Below are 19,893 nucleotides of genomic sequence, written 5' to 3' on the forward strand. Positions count from 1 at the left end.
TTAAGCTTCATCCTTAGTTATTTCAACAGCATTCATGGAGCAGGTCTGTTGTCGACTACCCCTTCCTGTATATGCATGAAACTTCCTCTGCCATTTTTCCGCCTCCTATCAAACTAATGACAGGTGGTGAGTGTAGCACACTTGGGAAGAAAGAAGTGAACTTAATCCTATGGTTCCCAAAACTCTCCACCACCGGGGCTTTTCCTCATGTCACATCTGAGTCCATTGTAGACTCACCGATAGAGATTGATACCTACGATAAGCCAAGAACTCCATTATCATTGTGCCATGTGGGTACCAGGATGGCAGAAGGTGAACAAGGTGTACGCTGGCCATTTCTTGTTCAGCAATTCCTATGTTCCGAACTCATCCTGTAATCTCTAGGCTGCCTGGAAGTTCGCTGCCCCTCCCTCCGAGTTTGCTTTCATCTGTAAGTGTGACCATCTTGCATTGAGCTTCTGAATCCAGGTTGTTTGTGTGAGTTAGAAACAGTCATGTTCTCAACACTGAGCTCGTTCTTCACTCCCAGGGTTTACCTGAATCAACATTAGGGAATGGTGGTATCGTGATAAGGTGGACCCATAGTCCGGACAGGAGTTCAGAGTCCACCACGGCAGCTGGGGAATTTAAATTCAGTTAACTAAATAAATCTGGAATAAAAAACTAATATCAGTAATGGTGACCATGAAACTATCAGATTGTCATTAAAAACCCATCTGTTTAATACTAATGTCCTTTAGGGAAGGAAATCTGCCGTCCTTATGCGGTCTGGCCGATATGTGACTCCAGACCCACAACAATGTGGTTGACTCTTAACCGCACTCTGAAATGGCCCAGCGAGACACTCAAGGGCAATTAGGGATGGGCAATAAATGCTGGCCTTGCCAGCGACACCCACATCCTGTGAACGAATAAAAAAAGCACAAGTTTGAGTTTAATTAACTGACGTGGAACTTTAGCAGAATCTTTATGGTCATGGATTGTACCAAGTCCACTTTTGGTTGTTACTTCCTCAAGTTCAAGAGTTTGGTGAGGCAGGTTATTCCCATCTGATTCAAAATCCCATTCACCCATCATCCCTGTGTGCTCTGTCTTACCTTGGCTCCCAGTCTAGCAATGCCTTGATTTTAACATTCTCATCCTCGCGTTCAAATCCCGCCATGGCCTCACTCCTCCCTATCTCTGTAACCTTCTCCAGCCCTGCAACCCTCCGAGAGCTCTGTGTTCCTCCTCATCTGGCCTCTTGCACCCCTCACATCCTTTGTCCCACCATTGTCGGCCATGCCTACAGCCCTCTGGACCCTCAGCTCCAGAATTACCTTCTTGGGTCCTGGGGCCAATATTCATCCCTGAATCAACATAACAAAAAACAGATTATCTGGTCATTATCACATTGCTGCTTGTGGGAGCTTGCTGTGTGCAAATTGGCTGCTGCATTTCCCACATTACAACAGTGACTACACTCCAAAAGTACTTCATTGGCTGTAAAGTGCTTTGAGATTCCGGTGGTCGTGAAAGGCGCTATATAAATGCAAGTCTTTCTTTCCTTCCTTCCTTCCTTCGTTCCTTCCTTCCTTTCTTTCTATCTATCTATCTTTCTATATATCTTTCTATCTTAAATCTCTCCACCTCTCTCTCTCTCCTCCTTTAAGACATGCCTTAAAACCTGCCATTTTGACCAAGCTTTTTGTCCCTATCCTGATGGATCCATGTTTTATGCCGTGTCAATTTATTTTTCCTGACACACTCCTGGGGGACATTTTACTGTATTAACGATGCTTTATAGTTGTTGTCTGTTGTTAATTGGATTCCAGTTGTACAGATAATCTTCATGTTTATTCCTGATAATGAATTATATTGGCCCTGAATTTGCGGCCCCTATGGGCGTGTATGAGGTGACTTGCCCAGCTTCTGCCCTGTGAATGCCCTTGAAAATCTTACGACTCATAAAAGCAGGCGTAAGACGTTTAAATGTCAGAAAAATACACTTTTTTCAATAATTTAAACATTTAAAATCCTGTGAAATAAAGTACGTTTATTTTTAGACTCTTTAAAATATGTAAATTTATTTTTCAAAAAATTACATTTTTGCTTTAAATAATTAATTAAATTCTACTTTGATTCATTTTAAATATGTGATTTTTAAAAAAAGTTTATTTTATGTGTTTGTGTGTTTTTGGAGTATTCCCATTCATACATCATCATCATCATAGGTAGTCCCTCGTATCGAGGATGACTTGCTTCCACGCCAAAAAAGGATGAGTTCACAGGTGTTTCAATGAAGGACCTGACATACCAGGCCCTGAACTACATCCTGAAGGGTGGAAGATACCTGTGCGTGGATTTTTTTAACTTTGGGTGACCGTTGCACACCAGCCACCACACGGGTTTGACAGAGCTCGGTCTTGGTCCAGTGGCAAGGATTAACCAGGACGACTGGAGACCAGCTCTGCTGCACGGACCTGGGGCGCTCACATATCACAGTGTGGGCTGGCCCATGCTGCCCCTGGGCCCTCGCCTCTTCCGGGCCCCGAACTCACGCCTCTCCTGGGCCCCAATCACGTCGCTCCATGATCTCTCGCCACTCCTGCGCCCCGACCTCGCCGCCCATGCTCCAATCACCGACCTGGACCTTGGTGAAGTCCAATCCAGTCACCCTCTTCACAGCCGTCACTCTCCAGCACGCGGTGTGCTGCTTTGAAGGCCCCAACCTGCTGGTGGTCCATGCGGGTCGGGGCCTTCCAAACATGCAGAACTCACTACTAGTATAAATGGGAATACCCCGACTTGGATTGGTTGGACTGGCCCAGGTGATTCCAGGGACACGTATGAAACGCCTGCGACCCTGGGATACATGGGCCTCGAAGCAGGCTTCCGTGTAGACCGGGACCGCAAGTCTCCAAACCTCCTGGACCATCAGGTAGCTTCGTAGAAATTTTTCAGGTTGGAGGCATTCTGCCCGCGGGAACCTCCGACCGTAATTTCTGGGTCTTTATCTCACAGGGAATTGATGTAAGACTCATGGATCTGTCTTGCTAAAGATTTGGGGGAAAATGTCTCATCCTCTTTCATACATTGCTTCCACTTGCTTCTTTGAAACCTGCCATGGTTCATATCTTCCTTTCTTTGCTCCACAGACCAGTTTCTGATGGTCGAGAACAACAACCTGAAGATCCGACACATCAGTAAGAAGAACGAAGGTGTTTACCGATGCGAGGGCAGAGTGGAAGCGCGCGGGGAGGTCGATTTTAGAGATATCGCCGTCATTGTCAATGGTAAGAAAACGTAATCGCTATAAACATTTTTTTGCACCCGGGTATTGTATGCTGTTTAATTGCGAGCTAATCATGTACAAACCACTCAGCCAGCTTGTTGAATTTTTAATATTAAGTACATTTAGTGATGTTACAATGATAGAGCATGTGCCATACTGGCTCGTCTCAGCTGTGGTTCAGTGGGTAGCACACTCGCCTCTGAGTCAGAAGGTTGTGGATTCAAGTCCCACTCCAGGGTCTCAAGCACATAAATCTCAGCTGACGCTCCAGTGAAGTGCTGAGGGAGTACTGCATTGTCGGAGGTGCCATCTTTTGGATGAGACGTTAAACCGAGGCCTGGTCTGCTCTCTCAGGTGGATGTAAAAGATCCCATGGCACTATTTTGAAGAGGAGCAGGGGAGTTATCCCCAGTGTCCTGGCCAACATTTATCCCTCAATCAACATCACTAAAACAGATTATCTGGTCATTATCACATTGCTGTTTGTGGGAGCTTGCTGTGCCCAAATTGGCTGCCACGTTTCCCACATTACAACAGCGACTACACCCCAAAAGTACTTCATTGGCTGTAAAGCGCTTTGAGACGTCCGGTGATCGTGAAAGGAGCTATATAAATATGAGTCTTCCTTTCTTTATGTCTCGATTTTAAGATTCTCATCCTTGTTTTCAAATCTCCATGGCCTCGGCCCTCTCTATCTCTGTAACCTCCTCCAGCCTCACAATCCCCCGAGATCTCTGCGCTCCTCCAATGCTGCCCTCCTGCGCATCACCGATTCTAATCGCTCCACCATTGGTGGCCGAACATTCAGCTGCCTGGGCCCGAAACTCTAGAAATCCTTCCCTAAACCTCTCTACCTCTCTCTCCTCCTTTAAGACACTCCTTAAAACCTACGTCAGCAAAGTCCCAATGTCTCCTTATGCGGCTGGGTGGCACATTTTGTTTGAGCTCCTGTGAACAGCCTTGGGCCGTTTACTTACATTAAAGGCACTATATAAATGCAAGCTGCTATTGTATACAGATAAATCTCCATGTGTGAATCAATAGTCTAAGGATAAGGGGTAAGCCATTTAGGACCGAGATGAGGAGAAATTTCTTCACCCAGAGAGTGGTGAACCTGTGGAATTCTCTACCACAGAAAGTTGTTGAGGCCAATTCACTAAATATATTCAAAAAGGAGTTAGATGTAGTCCTTACTACTAGGGGGATCAAGGGGTATGGCAAGAAAGCAGGAATGGGGTACTGAAGTTGCATGTTCAGCCATGAACTCATTGAATGGCGGTGCAGGTTCGAAGGGCCGAATGGCCTACTCCTGCACCTATTTTCTATGTTTCTATGTTAATAGCCAATGATACAAATGGAGAAAGTACCAATGGGACACTGTTGTCCTCCATTCCTATCTCCCCTCCCACTCAACCACTGCAAATTAGGTCTGATTCTGCTTTGCGTCTCAATATTTTTGAAAGGACCTTGATTTCAGAAAGAATTAGGGAACTGAAAGCAGTGCGTGTCAAAGATAGAAACAAGCGACAAGAACAGTTATGATTTCTTTCATGCAATCCAGAAGGATCCTGGGTACCTGCGCCAGCTCCGAACTCACAGTTTTTCAAAGAAAGGTTTGTTTGCTGCAGCACATAAACATAAGAACATAAAAAATAGGAACAGGAGTAAGCCATACGGCACCTCGAGCCTGCTCCGCTATTCAATAAGATCATGGCTGATCTGATCATGGACTCAGCTCCACTTCCCCATCTGCTCCCCATAATCCCTTATCCTCACCCCACCTCCTTTTCCTTTCTGTCTGTCCTTCCGTATTGTCAAGTACCCCTGAATATTTAATTCCCAGTCCTGGTCACCTTGCAACCAGATCATACCCATTTGTCTCAATTTGTGCCGTCAACTCATCTATTTTGCTAAAAATCCTACGTGCATTCAGACAAAGTGCCTTTAAGTTTGTTTTTTTTTACCCTTTTTTCTTACTTGTTTCCTCCTTCAAACTCACTTTCTTTATTTTTGTTTTCTAGTTCCAGCTTTACTCCCCTCCCTACTGAATCTATCCAATCTGCCTGCCAAGCTAATTTAAGCCCTCCCCAACAGTACGAGCAAACCGCCCTCCCCCCGCGAGGATATTGGTCCCAGCTCTGTTGAGGTGCAACCCGTCTGGCTTGTACAGGTCCCACCTCCCCCCGAAGCGGTCCCAATGCCTCAGGAAACGAAAGCCCTCCCGCCTGAACCATCTCTCCAGCCACGCATTCATCTTCTCTATCCTTCTATTTCTTTACTCACACGTTGTGGTCCGGTGGTGTTGGAGCAAGGTTACTGGACTAGTAGTCCAGAGTTCAGGACTAATAATCCAGGGAATGTGAGTTCAAATTCCACCGTGGCACTCTACGTAAGGTGGCTGTGCCCCGTTTTTCCCTCAAGCAGGCAGAGGACAGTCATTTACCAAGAGCGTTTCATGACTTCAGGACGTCCCAAAGTGCTTTACAGCCAATGAAGTTCCCTTTAAGCTGCGTGGTCGCATGGTGTTCCAAAGCTCTTGTGCAGCCAGCTCAGCGGCTCCTAAATAGAAAAATCGCACGTACGCGGAATTTTGAGTGGACCGAGCGGGCCAAAGAAAAACTAACGGGAGCATTGGTGGTCACTGTGGCAGAGCACGGCCCAGCCCACACTGCGATATGTGTGCGCACTGGGTCCGTGCAGTACAGCAGGTCTCCAGTCGTCCTGGTTAACCCTTGCCACTGGACCAAGACCTAGCTCTGTCGAGCCCGTGTGGTGGCTGGTGTGCAACGGCCACCCCACGTTAAAAAAATCCACGCACAGGCATCTTCCAGCACCTCAATTGGAGTTCAGGACTGGAACATCGGGTCCTTCATTGAAACATCTGTGAACTCTTGTGGAAACAAGTCATCCTCGCTCGAGGGACTGCCTATGATGGTGTAGGAAACGCGGCAGCCAGTTTGCGCTCAGCAAGGTCCCACAAGCAGCAACTTGACCAGATAATCTATTTCAATGATGTTTGTTGGGGACACCAGGGAGAACGCCCCAGCTCTTCATTGAATAGTGCCGTAGGATCTTTTACGTCCAACTGAGAGAGCAGAAGAAGCCTCTATTTAATGTCTCATTGGAAAGTTGTCCATGAGGGTTCTGACATTCCAGGTCCCAAAATTCATATTGAAGGGTGGAAGATGCCAGTGCGTGAGTTCTTTTAACGTGGGGTGGCTGTTGCACACTGGCTACCACACGGGCTTAGCTGAGCATGGTCTTGGTCCAGTGGCAAGGGGGTCCAAGACGACTGGAGAGCAGGCACTGCTGTATGAGCCTAATTGCGTATGGTGAGATGCAGGCCGTAAGCTTGGTGCTGAGCAGCGCCATTGGAAATACGCCATTGACACTCCCTCAGTACTGCACTAAAGTGTCTGCCTAGATTATGTGCTTAATTCTATAGAGTGAGACTTGAATGCTTAACATTCTGACTCAGAGCTGAGAATGCTATCACAGTGGTACTTTCTGGGCTTCATTGGTTCTAGTTGAGCTCCCAAACCATATTTTAATAATCGTTTAAAGCTAAATATCATAATTTTTCCTGAGGGAAGGACTTTGAGGAGAAAGATAAGGTAAGGTGGTTTAAGAAGGCATGCGGGATACTTTCCTTTATTAGCTGAGGCAATGAATATAAGAGCAAGGAGGTTATGCTTGAATTGTACCAAACACTAATTAGGCCACAGCTAGAGTACTGCGTGCAGTTCTGGTCACCACTTTACAGGAAAGATGTGATCGCACTCGAGAGGGTACAGAGGAGATTTACGAGGATGTTGCCTGGACTAGAGAATTTTAGCTATGAGGAAAGATTGGATAGGCTGTGTTTGTTTTCTTTGAAACAGAGGAGGCTGAGGGGAGACTTGATTGAGGTGTATAAAATTATGAGGGGCCTAAATAGAGGGGATAGGAAGGACCTATTTCCCTTAGCGGGGGGGGGGGGAGGGGATTTAATAACCAGGGGGCATAGATTTAAAGTCATTGGCAGGAGGGTTAGAGGGGATTTGAGGAGAACTTTCTTCACCCAGAGGGTGGTGGGGGTCTGGAACTCACTGCCTGAAAGGGTGGTAGAGGCAGAAACCCTCACTGCATTTAAAAAGTATTTGGATGTGCACTTGAAGTGCCGTAACCTACAGGGCAACGGACCAAAAGCTGGAAAGTGGGATTAGGCTGGATAGCTCTTTGTTGGCCGGCGCAGACACGATGGGTCGAATGGCCTCCTTCTGTGCCGTAAATTTCTAAGATTCTATGATAGTCTCGCTAGGTCATACAGCAATGATCTCGGGCTGGAACCAGCTCATGTAAGGCACGGTTCCAATCCCATGGTGATAGTAATGGCTGTAGACCTTGGTTTACTCCATTACTTCCCGAATCTAGGAACCATCTGATCCTCTGCAACTGAATCCCTCGCCAGAGACTGGGGGAATGGTAGCATAGTGGTTAGGTTAAAGTGACCTCGTACTCCAGAGGCCTGGACTAATGATCCAGAGACATGAGTTCAAATCCCACCATGACAGCTGGGGAATTTAGATTCAGTGAATTAAATAAATCCAGAATTAAAAAGTTAGTAACAGTAATGGTGACCATGATTGTTGTAGAAGCCTAGCTGATTCATTAATGACCTTTAGGGAAGGAAATCTGTTGAGTTTACCTGGTCTGGGCTGCATGTGACTCCCCAGACCCACAGCAATGTGGTTGACTCTTAACTACCCTCTGCAGTTCAAGAAGGTGGCTCCCCTCCATCATCTCAAGGGCAATTCGGGATGGGCAATAAATGTCGGCCTTGCCAGCGATGCACACATCCTGTGAATAAATGTAAAGAAAATAAGCTTCAGAAGTGCCTGAATGAGCTTGAGTGATAACACCTGAGCAACTAATGATTGCAAATGTGTCAGAACAGCAGAATATTACACCTTAATGCTATTTTTCACTTGTTGGTGTAAGATTTCACAGTTTAATCTTTCCTGGGATGTTAATAGGATATCTGTAACAAGGCTGGCATGATTAGGCCGAGTCTCTGAGGATCAAAGTCATCGGCTGGGGGAATCTGTAACATCTGATCCTTCATCGGCAGTGACAGGTCTGCCTGCAGTGAGCTGCTCCAGGCTGGCTGCTTCATTAACCAGTGAGATGATCACTCCACCTATATATTCCACCTCGCTCCTGGGCCCCAACCCGCCATTCATCTCGTTTCCATACTCCAAAAAAGCAGCTAAATACTGAGCGTGGAATAATAGTCGCTGCACTTCCATTCTGGAGCCGAACGCTCAGATCACGCCGGAATTTCTCTCAATAGTTGGTGAAATCTGCCCTCTCTACCGCGCTCAGGATCTGTTAGACTGCTATCTGTTGACCGTGAGTTCTAAATTAGCCAGCCTTGCAAACATGGGTCAGCACGAAAATGCTGCAGTCAAAACACGAACGAAAAGGGGCGGTGTAAATTCATCATGGGCGGTAATGTAAAACGGGCGACAGCACATGGGCAGTCCATTTTATACCACATGCAAATTTATTTTCCTCTGAAGTCAACGGAAAAGACAATTGGGTAGAGAGCAAATCATGCTGCCCACTTGCGATCATTTGTTTTGTGCTACGGACCAAAATGAATTTACACACTAGGAACATAGGATCAGGAGGTGGCCATTCAGCCTCTCGAGCCAGTTCTGGCATTCATTGAGATCATGGCTGATCTGTGATCTAACTCCATATACCCGCCTTTGCCCATATCCCTTAATATCTTTGTTTAACAGGAAGCTATCAATCTCGGTTTTTAAAATTAACAATTGATCGAGCACCAATTGCCGTTTGCAGAAGGGCCGTTTGTAATAAGGGAATATAAGAACAGGAGGAGGCCATTCAGTCCCTCGAACCTGCTCCACCATTCAATGAGATCATGGCTGATCTGTGACCTAACTCCATATACCCACCTATGGCTCATATCCCTTAATACTTTTAGTTAACAGAACGCTAGCATCAATTGCCATTTGCGGAAGAGAGTTCCAAACTTTTACCACCCTTTGTGTGCAGCAGTGTTTCCTAATTTCACTTCTGTAAGGTCTGGTTCTAATTTTTAGACAATATCCCCTAGTCCTAGAATCCCCAACCAGCAGAAATAGATTGTCTCTATCTATCCTACCTGTTCCTCTTAATATCCAGAACTTTGTCAAGACTGGATTCTGGGGACAAGAATTGAGTGGCAGGATATTTATTCCATCTAGATTATACCTCTACAAGTCGATGCAAGAGATCCATCCCATGACACTATATTTGGAGCCAATGCAGTTTTTCCCGGTGTCCTGGGCCAATATTTATCCCTCAACTAACAGCACTAAAAACAGATTATGTGGTCATTATCTTGTTGCTGTTTGTGGGAGCTTGCTGCGTGTCATGTCCTGCTGCATTTCCTACATTACAACCGTGACTACACTTCGAAATGGATGTCATTAGTTGGAAAGTGCTTTGGGACATCCTGAGGTCTTTCTTTTCCGTTTGAACGCAGGCCTTGCACATTAATGGTTTCTCGTCACGTCTACAAAACTGACACCCCGAGGGACAGAGTGACGTGATCTGCAAAACACGCCACAGGTCAAGCTCCCCCGTGATCACAAAGTGTGAGATGTTTCCCTGATTCCCGAGGGTCGTCAGTGAACATTAATCCAAACATATAACCGACACGGTTGATTAATTGTACTGCAAGTTGACTCATCCCTATTCCCACCCCCATGTGAGCATTGCCTTTCCTCCAGTGCATGGCTTGCCAGGTGCTGCTTTCAACAGCGTGAGTCAATGGAGTAACCTTGCCTGTGTTTTGCTGAGAAACATAGAAACATAGAAAGTAGGTGCAGGAGTAGGCCATTCGGCCCTCCGAGCCTGCACCACCACTCAACATGATCATGGCTGATCATGCAACTTCAGTACCCCATTCCTGCATTGTCTTCATATGCCTTGATCCCTTTAGCCGTAACGGCCACATCTAACTCCCTTTTGACTATATCTAACGAACTGTTCTCAACAACTTTCTGTGGTAGAGAATTCCACAGGTTCACAATTCTCTGAGTGAAGAAGTTTCTCCTCATCTCGGTCTTAAATGGCTTGCCCCTTATCCTTCGACTGTGACCCCTGGTTCTGGACTTCCCCAACATCGGGAACATTCTTCCTGCATCTAACCTGTCCAATCCCGTCAGAATTTTATATGTTTCTATGAGATCCCCTCTCATTCTTCTAAATTCCAGTGAATATATGCCTAGTCGATCCAGTCTTTCTTCATCTGTCAGTCCTGCCATCCCGGGAATCAGTCTGGTGAACCTTCACTGCACTCCCTCAATAGCAAGCACGTCCTTCCTTAGATTAGGAGACCAAAACTGCACACAATACTCAAGATTGTGATCTTACCAAGGCTCTGTACAACTGCAGTAAGACCTCCCTGCCCCTATACTCAAATCCCCTCGCTATGAAGGCCAGCATGCCATTTGCTTTCTTTACTGCCTGCTGCACCTGCATGCCTACCTTCAATGACTGATATACCATGACACCCAGGTCTCGTTGCACCTCCCCTTTTACTAATCTGTCACCATTCAGATAATAATCTGTTTTCCTGTTTTTGCCATCAAAGTGGATAACCTCTCATTTATTCACATGATATTGCATCTGCCATGCATTTGCCCATTCTTGTGGGCCGCCTTCCCCCAAACTCCCCGACCATTGGACCCCCCACACCCACCCCTTCCCTCCGGTTGCAGCCTCCGTCCAATGTGCCCCACCCCACCGGAAACCAGGCTGGCAATCAGGCTCAATTCTGGAGGGGAGCCTGCCCGTAACATCATGCCTTCATCACTCATCCATGCCTTTCCTACCTCTAGACTTGACTATTCCAACGCATTCCTGGCTGGCCTTCCACATTCTACCCTTCGTAAACTAGAGGTGATCAAAAACTCGGCTGTCCCGTGTCCTAACTCGCACCAAGTCCCGCTCACCCATCACCCCCTGTACTCGCTGACCTACATTGGCTCCTAGTTAAGCAACGCCTCAATTTCAAAATTTCCATCCTTGTTTTCGCCCCCTCCCTTTCTCTGTAATCTCCTCCGGCCTCACTCACAACCCCCCCGCCCCCCCGCCCCCGAGATGTCTGCGCTCCTCTAATTCTGCTCTCTTGAGCATCCTTGATTATAATCGCCCAACCATTGGTGGCCGTGCCTTCTGTTGCCTCGGCCCTAAGGTCTGGAACTCCCTGCCTAAACCTCTCTGCCTCTCTTTCCTCCTTCAAGACACTCCTTAAAACCTACCTCTTTGACCAAGCTTTTGCTCATTATGCGGCTCGGTGTTAATTTTTTAATCTCATAATACTCCTATGAACGCCTTGGGACGTCTCACTACTTTAAAGATGCTATCTAAATACAAGTTGTTGTCGTTGTCACAGGCACACAGTGGAGTTAAAACTCTAGTGTGCCCACCCCCCAGCTCCCTCCCCCCGCCCCCCCGCCACCCCACGCTCCCCCCAATGCAAAAAACTTAAAATTCCAGCCATTGATATCAAGCAGATTAAACTATAATTATCTTTCGTGCCAATACCTTCATTAGGTGGATTTAGCCTTACATAACACATTGCGAGGGTCATTAAACTAGTCCTCAGCCTATTAATTTTCTCGATCAACCTCTTATTTTAAAGGACATTAGCATCTAATGAGCCGCCATTTGTGTGAGCAGATTGCTGTCCCGATTATAAGCGGATGCGAACTAAATGAAAATGCGGTCTTTAAAAGTGAGAATAAGCCACGAGTATTAATTACAGGATCAGAGAAACACAACTAGCACTGTGCATGTTAATCAACTCCGTTAAAGATCTTACAAATAAGAAAATGGAAAAAAAATTCTTCAGCTCTTTCACATTTATGGAAATGTTAAATCAGCTAAAATCAATGTCGTTCCGTTTCATCTCTGGCCCCAGCATCTAGGGTGTGTCGACATTCACATATTTGCAAAAACACAATGTGGACATTGACTGCACTGGCTCTGACTCAATGCTATCACCCCCCCGCCCCACCACCCCCACATTCCGTTCTCCTACCCTCACCCCGTCCATACCCCTCCTCCCAGGAATATAAGAACATAAGAAATAGGAGCAGGAGTAGGCCCTTCCGAGCCTGCTGCGCCATTCAATAAGATCATGGCTGATCTGATCATGTACTCAGCTCCACTTCCCCGCCCGCTCCCCATAACCCCATAGTTAGGAATTATTCTGGTGTGAAGTCCAGTTAGAAAACCCACTGATGTAGGGAAGCATGGCATTTTTGTTAGTTTGTATTACAACAACAACAACTTGAGTTTATATAACACCTTTAATGTAGTAAAACGTCCTGAGGCGCCTCACGGGGGAGTTATGAAACAAAATTTGACACCAAGCCACATAAGGAGAAATTAGCGCAGGTCAAAGATAGGTTTGGGCCTTAGATGTGGCCCTTATGGCTAAAGGGATCAGGGGGTATGGAGAGAAAGCAGGAATGGGGTACTGAAGTTGCATGATCAGCCAAGATCATATTGAATGGTGGTGCAGGCTCGAAGGACCGAATGGCCTACTCCTGCACCTATTTTCTATGTTTCGATGTTTTAAGGAGCGTCTTAAAGAAGCAAAGAAAGGTAGAGAGGCGGGGAGATTTAGGGAGCGAGTTCCAGAGCTTATGGCCCTAGCAGCTGAAGGCACGGCCACCAATGGTTGAGTGATTATAATCAGAGTGATGCTCAAGGGGGCAGAATTAGAGGAACACAGATATCTCGAGGGAGGTGGGCACGGTTATGGGGCTGAAGGAGATTACAGAGATAGGGAGGGGCGAGGCCACGGAGGGATTTGAAAATAAGGATGGGAATTTTAAAATCGAGGCATTGCTTAACCGGGAGCCAATGTAGGTCAGCGAGTACAGGGGTGATGTGTGAGCGGCATTTGGTGCGAGTTAGGACACGGGCAGCTGAGTTTTGGATCATCTCAAGTTTACCTAGAGTAGAACGTGGGAGGCCAGCTCGGAGTGCTTTAAAATAGTCAATAATCCAGAGGCCTGGACTAATGATCCCACCACCGCAGCTTGATTAAAATAAGTATTAAAAAAGTTAGGTTCAGTAATGAAACTACTGGATGGTCGTAAAACCCCATCTGGCTCAAATGCCACCCTTCCCTGGTCTGGCCTACATGTGACTCCAGACCCACAGCGGTTTGGTTGACTCTTAAGCGGCTGAGCAAGCCACTCGGCTCCACCAAACCACTACAAAGAAGCCGACTAACGCCCTCCCTAACAGCACTGTGACAGTACCATCACCACACGGACTGCAGCGGTTCAAGAAGGGGGCTCACCACCACCTTCTCCTGAGCAATAAATGCTGGCCTTGCGTGAATCAATAAAAAAAAAATCAAGGCAGGGCATCTGCTTTACCAGAGTGAACTTCAAAAGGTATGGGCAGCAGGCCACATGTGCGACCATTATGTGGTTAAACGCATGAAAGAGGGTTTTCCAAATATGCTCCCTTTAATCATTTATAGACCGATAACTCACGGTGAATGAATTTAAAAGCTCCATTTATTTTTACTGCAGCCCCGTGGGTACCATGTGATAAAAGGTTAGCGTAGATGTAAATCACTCAACACCTCCCTGATTTCCTGGAACAATTGCTGAGACACAGAGGGCGGACCCACGAGACCCCTAAGAGCACTGCTTCCAATTACAAGCAGAGAATTGGAAGGGTCCTTGCTGGGAAAATTAAGCTTCCTGAAATAGGATTGTTGAAGTAGTTGTCCCGAGTAACTTTCTCCAAGGGTGGCCTATTTTGTGCTTGGGCAATCGATCAGAGCAAAAATAGCCTTCAATATCTTTAGCCTGTGATCCGCTCTGTGAGCATTACCTTCTGTTGTTGCCTGTACAGCTCACTCTCAAAATTGGCCAAGAGTTGTTGCATGGAGACACTTTACGCAGGAGAGTACATTTTTAATCACGGTTCCCAGGCTGCTGTTGCCAGAAGAGAGGAGGTGACGGGGTGATTTGAGAGAGATGATTAAAACTATGAGGAGGCGGGAGAGTAAAAACGTGTCGGGTACACAGGAAGAATATGAGAACATAAGAAATAGGAGCAGGAGTAGGCCACACGGCCGCTCGAGCCGGCTCCGAGTAGTTTTTGGTCAAGGCCGGGTTTCGGGTCCTGTCTCCGGGCTGAGTGGCCAAGCTCGTGCCTGAACCAAGAGGCCCCAGCAGCTCACCCGGATTATTTCACAGGGGCACGTGGCCCAAATTTGGGCCGGACTCGGCCTCTGCTGCCTGCGAGACCACCGATCCTGGGCCCGAAAACAGACCCAGATTAACTTCCGCCCCTCCCCCGCGCCCCCAAACTCCTCCCCCGCCCCCCTGGTCGAGTACAGGCCGCAGGTGGAAGAAAATTCACAGAACTTACTTGCGTATCTATTGGTATCCTAGGTAGATTTTTTTTTCAATTCGTTCACGGGACCTGGGCATCGCTGGCAAGGCCGGCATTTATTGCCCATCCCGAATTGCCCTTGCGAAGGTGGTGGTGAGGCGTCTTCTTCAACCGCTGCAGTCTGTCTTTTTTGCAGCAGTTTGGTACAACTCAGTGGCTCGCTGGGTCATTTCATAGGGTTCCATAGAATATACGCAAAACATAAAAACAGATAGTAAAAGCTTTTACCGATACATAAAACGGAAAAGAGTGACGAAAGTAAATGTTGGTCCCTTAGAAGATGAGAAGGGGGATTTAATAATGGGAAATGTGGAAATGGCTGAGATCTTAAACTATTATTTTGCTTCGGTCTTCACAGTGGAAGACACAAAAACCATGCCAAAAATTGCTGGTCACAGGAATGTGGGAAGGGAGTACTTGAGACAACCACGATCACGAGGGAGGTAGTGCTGGACAGGCTGATGGGACTCAAGGTAGACAAGTCCCCTGGTCCTGATGAAATGCATCCCAGGGTATTAAGAGATGGCGGAAGTTATAGCAGATGCATTCGTTATAATCAACCAAAATTCTCTGGACTCTGGGGAGGTACCATCGGATTGGAAAGCAGCTAATGTAATGCATCTGTTTAAAAAAGGGAGTAGACAAAAGGCAGGTAACTATAGGCCGGTTAGTTTAACTTCTGTAGTGGGGAAAATACTTGAAGCTATCATGATGGAAGAAATAGCAGGACATCTAGATAGGAATAGTGCAATCAAGCAGACGCAGCATGGATTCATGAAGGGGAAATCATGTTTAACTAATTTACTGGAATTCTTTGAGGATATAACGAGCATGGTGGATAGAGGTGTACCGATGGATGTGGTGTATTTAGATTTCCAAAAGGCATTCGATAAGGTGCCACACAAAAGGTTACTGCAGAAGATAAAGGTACGCAGAGTCAGAGGAAATGTATTAGCATGGATAGAGAATTGGCTAACTAACAGAAAGCAGAGAGTCGGGATAAATGGGTCCTTTTCAGGTTGGAAATCGGTGGTTAGTGGTGTGCCACAGGGATCGGTGTTGGGACCACAACTGTTTACAATATACATAGATGAACTGGAAGAGGGGACAGAGTGTAGTGTAACAAAATTTGCAGATGACTCAAAGATTAGTGTGAAAGCGGGTTGTGTAGAGGACACAGAGAGGCTGCAAAGAGATTTAGATAGGTTAAGTGAATGGGTTAAGGTTTGGCAGATGGAATACAATGTTGGAAAATGTGAGGTCATCCACCTTGGGGAAAAAAACCAGTAAAAGGGAATATTATTTGAATGGGGAGAAATTACAACATGCTGCGGTGCAGAGGGACCTGGGGGTCCTTGTGCATGAATTCCAAAAAGTTAGTTTGCAGGTGCAGCAGGTAATCAGGAAGGCGAATGGAATGTTGGCCTTTATTGCGAGAGGGATGGAGTACAAAAGCAAGGAGGTCCTGCTGCAACTGTATAGGGTATTGGTGAGACCACACCTGGAGTACTGCGTGCAGTTTTGGTCACCTTACTTAAGGAAGGATATACTAGCTTTGGAGGGGGTACAGAGACAATTCACTAGGCTGATTCTGGAGATGAGGGGGTTACCTTATGATGATAGATTGAGTAGACTGGGTCTTTACTCCTTGGAGTTCAGAAGGATGAGGAGTGATCTTATAGAAACATTTAAAATAATGAAAGGGATAGACAAGATAGAGGCGGTGAGGTTGTTTCCACTGGTCGGGGAGACAAGAACTAGGGGGCACAGCCTCAAAATAGGGGGGAGCCAATTTAAAACCGAGTTGAGAAGGAATTTCTTCTCCCAGAGGGTTATGAATCTGTGGAATTCTCTGCCCAAGGAAGCAGTTGAGGCTAGCTCATTGAATGTATTCAAGTCACAGATAGATAGATTTTTAACCAATAAGGGAATTAAGGGTTATGGGGAGCGGGTGGGTAAGTGGAGCTGAGTCCACGGCCAGATCAGCCATGATCTTGTTGAATGGCGGAGCAGGCTCGAGGGGCTAGATGGCCTATTCCTGTTCCTAATTCTTATGTTCTTATGTAGAAACAGACCATTCGGCCCAATCAGTCGATGCCGGCGTTTATGCTCCCCTCGAGCCCCCTCTCATCTTTCCTCATCTAACTCTATCAGCATAACCTTCTATTCCCTTCCCCCTCATATGCTTGTCTAGCCTCCCCTTAAATGCATCTATGCCATTCACTTCAATGACTCCCTGTGGTAGCGAGTTCCACATTCTCACCACTCTCTGGGTAAAGAAGTTTCTTCTGAATTCCCAATTGGATTTCTTGGTGACTATCTTATATTGATGGCCTCCAGTTTTGCCCTTAGCTGCAAGTGAGAACATGGGCCCGAAATTCAGCCTCGCGATAAAGCCTGTTAGCGCCAGAAAGCGGTGACCACGCGGTGGTGTAGAATGGCCGCCGCTCGCGAAATTCTCCAGAGGACCCCATTGCTGCCGAACCCTCCTAAGTGCGTCATCAAAGCGCGCAGTGCCGATGTCCCACCCCGCAAGCAAAATTCACCTGAGAAAATCTTCCGCCGGCCGTGCGGTGACCCCGACAGTTTTTTCTGTCAGTGCACTGTGTTTGCAGTTTGTGTAAAATGGCGGTGCGGTGCGGCCGCCATTAAAGGGGAGGGCGCTCTACCATGGCTGCCATATTATTTTTTTTTGTCTGCCAACTGCCAGGTCGGCTCGAATATTATGCCCCGGGTTCAGCCGGGCCGCCAATAGGCACCACCTCTTCGTGCCAGGCTGCTGGCCTGGCCGAAACCCTTCCTGGTGGCCCCATGGACCGAATTTTACAAGTTGCAGGGCTCGCAACGGCCCTCCCCTTTGACTGAAGGTGAGAGACCTGTTGATGTGCCAGCGCGATGATGTCACCAGTGCGGCGCTGATGACTGACAATGGCGGGCACTCTGCCCGCCCCTGTTATGACAGTCACACTGTCCCGCCCCCACTTCCGCCCGCATTATGACCAACTTCCGCCCCGCTCCAAAAAAATGACAAAGAGCTGAATTTCGCAAGATGGGCCGCCATTGCGGCCAAAACATAAGACAATTGGTAGGCGCGCCCCGTTTCTGGCGGGAGTGAATTTCGGCTCCATTCTCTTTGTATCCACTCTGTCAAACCCTTTCATAATTTTAAAGACCTCTATCAGGTCACCCCTCAACCTTCATTTTTCAAGAGAAAAGATACCCAGCCTGCTCTACCTTTCCTGATAGGTGTACCCTCACATTTCTGATATCATCCTTGTAAATCTTCTCTGCACCCTCTCCAGTGCCTCTATATCCTTTTATAATATGGCGACCAGAACTGTGCGCAGTGTGCTCTAACCAAGGTTCAATAACCTTTTGGTATAAAATGACCTCCCTATTCTTCCTACCAAAATGTAGTACCTCACATTTACCTGTTGAACTTCATTTGCCAATTATATGCCCGTTCTACAAGTTTATTAATGTCCTCCTGTAATTTGTTGCAGTCCTCCTCAGTATTGACTATCTCCCCCAATTTACTGCCATCCACAATTTTAGAAATTGTGTTTTTGATTCCAAAACTAAATTGTTAATGTAAATTGAGACCAACATTGGTCCCAGCACTGATCCTTGTGGAACACCACTACCCACCTTCTGCCCCTGTGAATAGCTATCCTTTACCCCTACTCTCTGCTTTCTGTCTTGAAGCCAGCTTGCTATCCATTCTGTTACTTGTCCCCGACTCTGCATTCTCTGACGTTGTTCATCAGAGGGCAGTTAAGAAACAACCACAATGCCGTGGGTCTGGAGAAACATGTAGGGCAGATTTCCTTCCCAAAAGGACATTAGTGAATCAAATGGGATGTTATGAATAGTGAAACAACCTTTTTATTCAATTAACTGAATTTAAATTCCCCAGTTGCCGTCATGGGATTTGAACTTACATCTCTGGAGTATGAGGCCAGGCCTTCGGATTACTAGTCCCATGACATAACCACTATGCTACCATACCCATATAGTTGCCTTGCGGACTCCAGCACAGATCTTGGTAGCAAATGAGTCCAATTGTACAGTCTGGTGAAGGACGCGCGGCTTCGAGAAACGCCAAGAAGGGAAACAGGAAGAAAAATAAACATTACTGTCTCACGAGGGGTTAATGCAGAACACGCACCAACCAAGGGCATTGTGCCCTCGGAGTGACATAATAGAAAATGAGTTTCCGTGGAACCTAAGCTTCAAGAAGTTATATATTCTCCAACGTCATTGAAACCCAACAATGTGTGAATAATGGACCTATTTTTCCTGTGGCTGATTCCCTTCCTCCAGCATTTATTTCTTTTAGTATCCATTAGTGTTACAAGTTCGATAATGGGAGAAGCAACTCAGGCTGTGCTTCATCACTGTGTTGAGCGCTGGATGAAATGTGTGCTCCTACATCCATTAACAACCTCAGTAAAGTCTACCGCGAGGTGTAAATCACCAGGCTATCTTGACTTTCTGGAACTCTGGTGGGTCATAGATTCCCAGGGGTGAGGGAGGAGTGGAACTTTAGAGGAGAGAATACCCTTGGGAGCACCACCATGGCCAAAGACCACCCTAAGTGGAGGAAGTGCATCCGAGAGGGCGCTGAGCACCTTGAGTCTCATCGCCGAGAGCATGCAGAAACCAAGCGCAGACAGCGGAAAGAGTGTGCGGCAAACCAGTCCCACCCACCTGTGACAGAGACCATGGCTCTCGTATTGGACTGTTCAGCCACCTGAGAACTCACTTTTAGAGTGGAAGCAAGTCTTCCTCGATTCCGAGAGACTGCCTGTGATAATGATCACCATCACCTCCAAACCGCATTCATCGGCTGTTCCTCCACCGTCGCAGGGTCAGGATCCTGGAATTCCCTCCCTAACACGACTGTGGGAGTACCTTCACCACATGGACTGCAGCGGTTCGAGAAGGTGGCTCACCACCACCTTCTCGAGGGCAACTGGGAATGGGCAATAAATTCAGCCTGGCCTGCAATGCCCATATCCCCAGAACAAATTTTTTTAAAAGCCCAGGAGGAACGGTTAATATGATGGGTTAGATCACCATGTGGTCGATGTTCAATGTCCCTCGCCTGATGTTAACGGAGCTGTGACCTC

The 19,893-nt window shown here is 46.9% G+C and overlaps 1 protein-coding gene across 1 annotated transcript in view; it reads left to right on the top strand.

Annotated features, from left to right (window-relative positions):
- Nucleotides 1-19,893, top strand: part of LOC139275964 (neural cell adhesion molecule 2-like) — a 540,891-nt gene that overhangs the window by 22,433 nt on the left and 498,565 nt on the right. Inside the window, exon 2 of the mRNA XM_070893225.1 lies at nucleotides 3,138-3,275. Coding sequence (XP_070749326.1) covers nucleotides 3,138-3,275 — 138 coding nt within the window. The remainder of the gene's footprint in view (nucleotides 1-3,137; nucleotides 3,276-19,893) is intronic.

This window comes from Pristiophorus japonicus, chromosome 11, assembly GCF_044704955.1.
Source record: "Pristiophorus japonicus isolate sPriJap1 chromosome 11, sPriJap1.hap1, whole genome shotgun sequence".
NCBI classification, from domain to species: Eukaryota; Metazoa; Chordata; class Chondrichthyes; family Pristiophoridae; genus Pristiophorus; species Pristiophorus japonicus.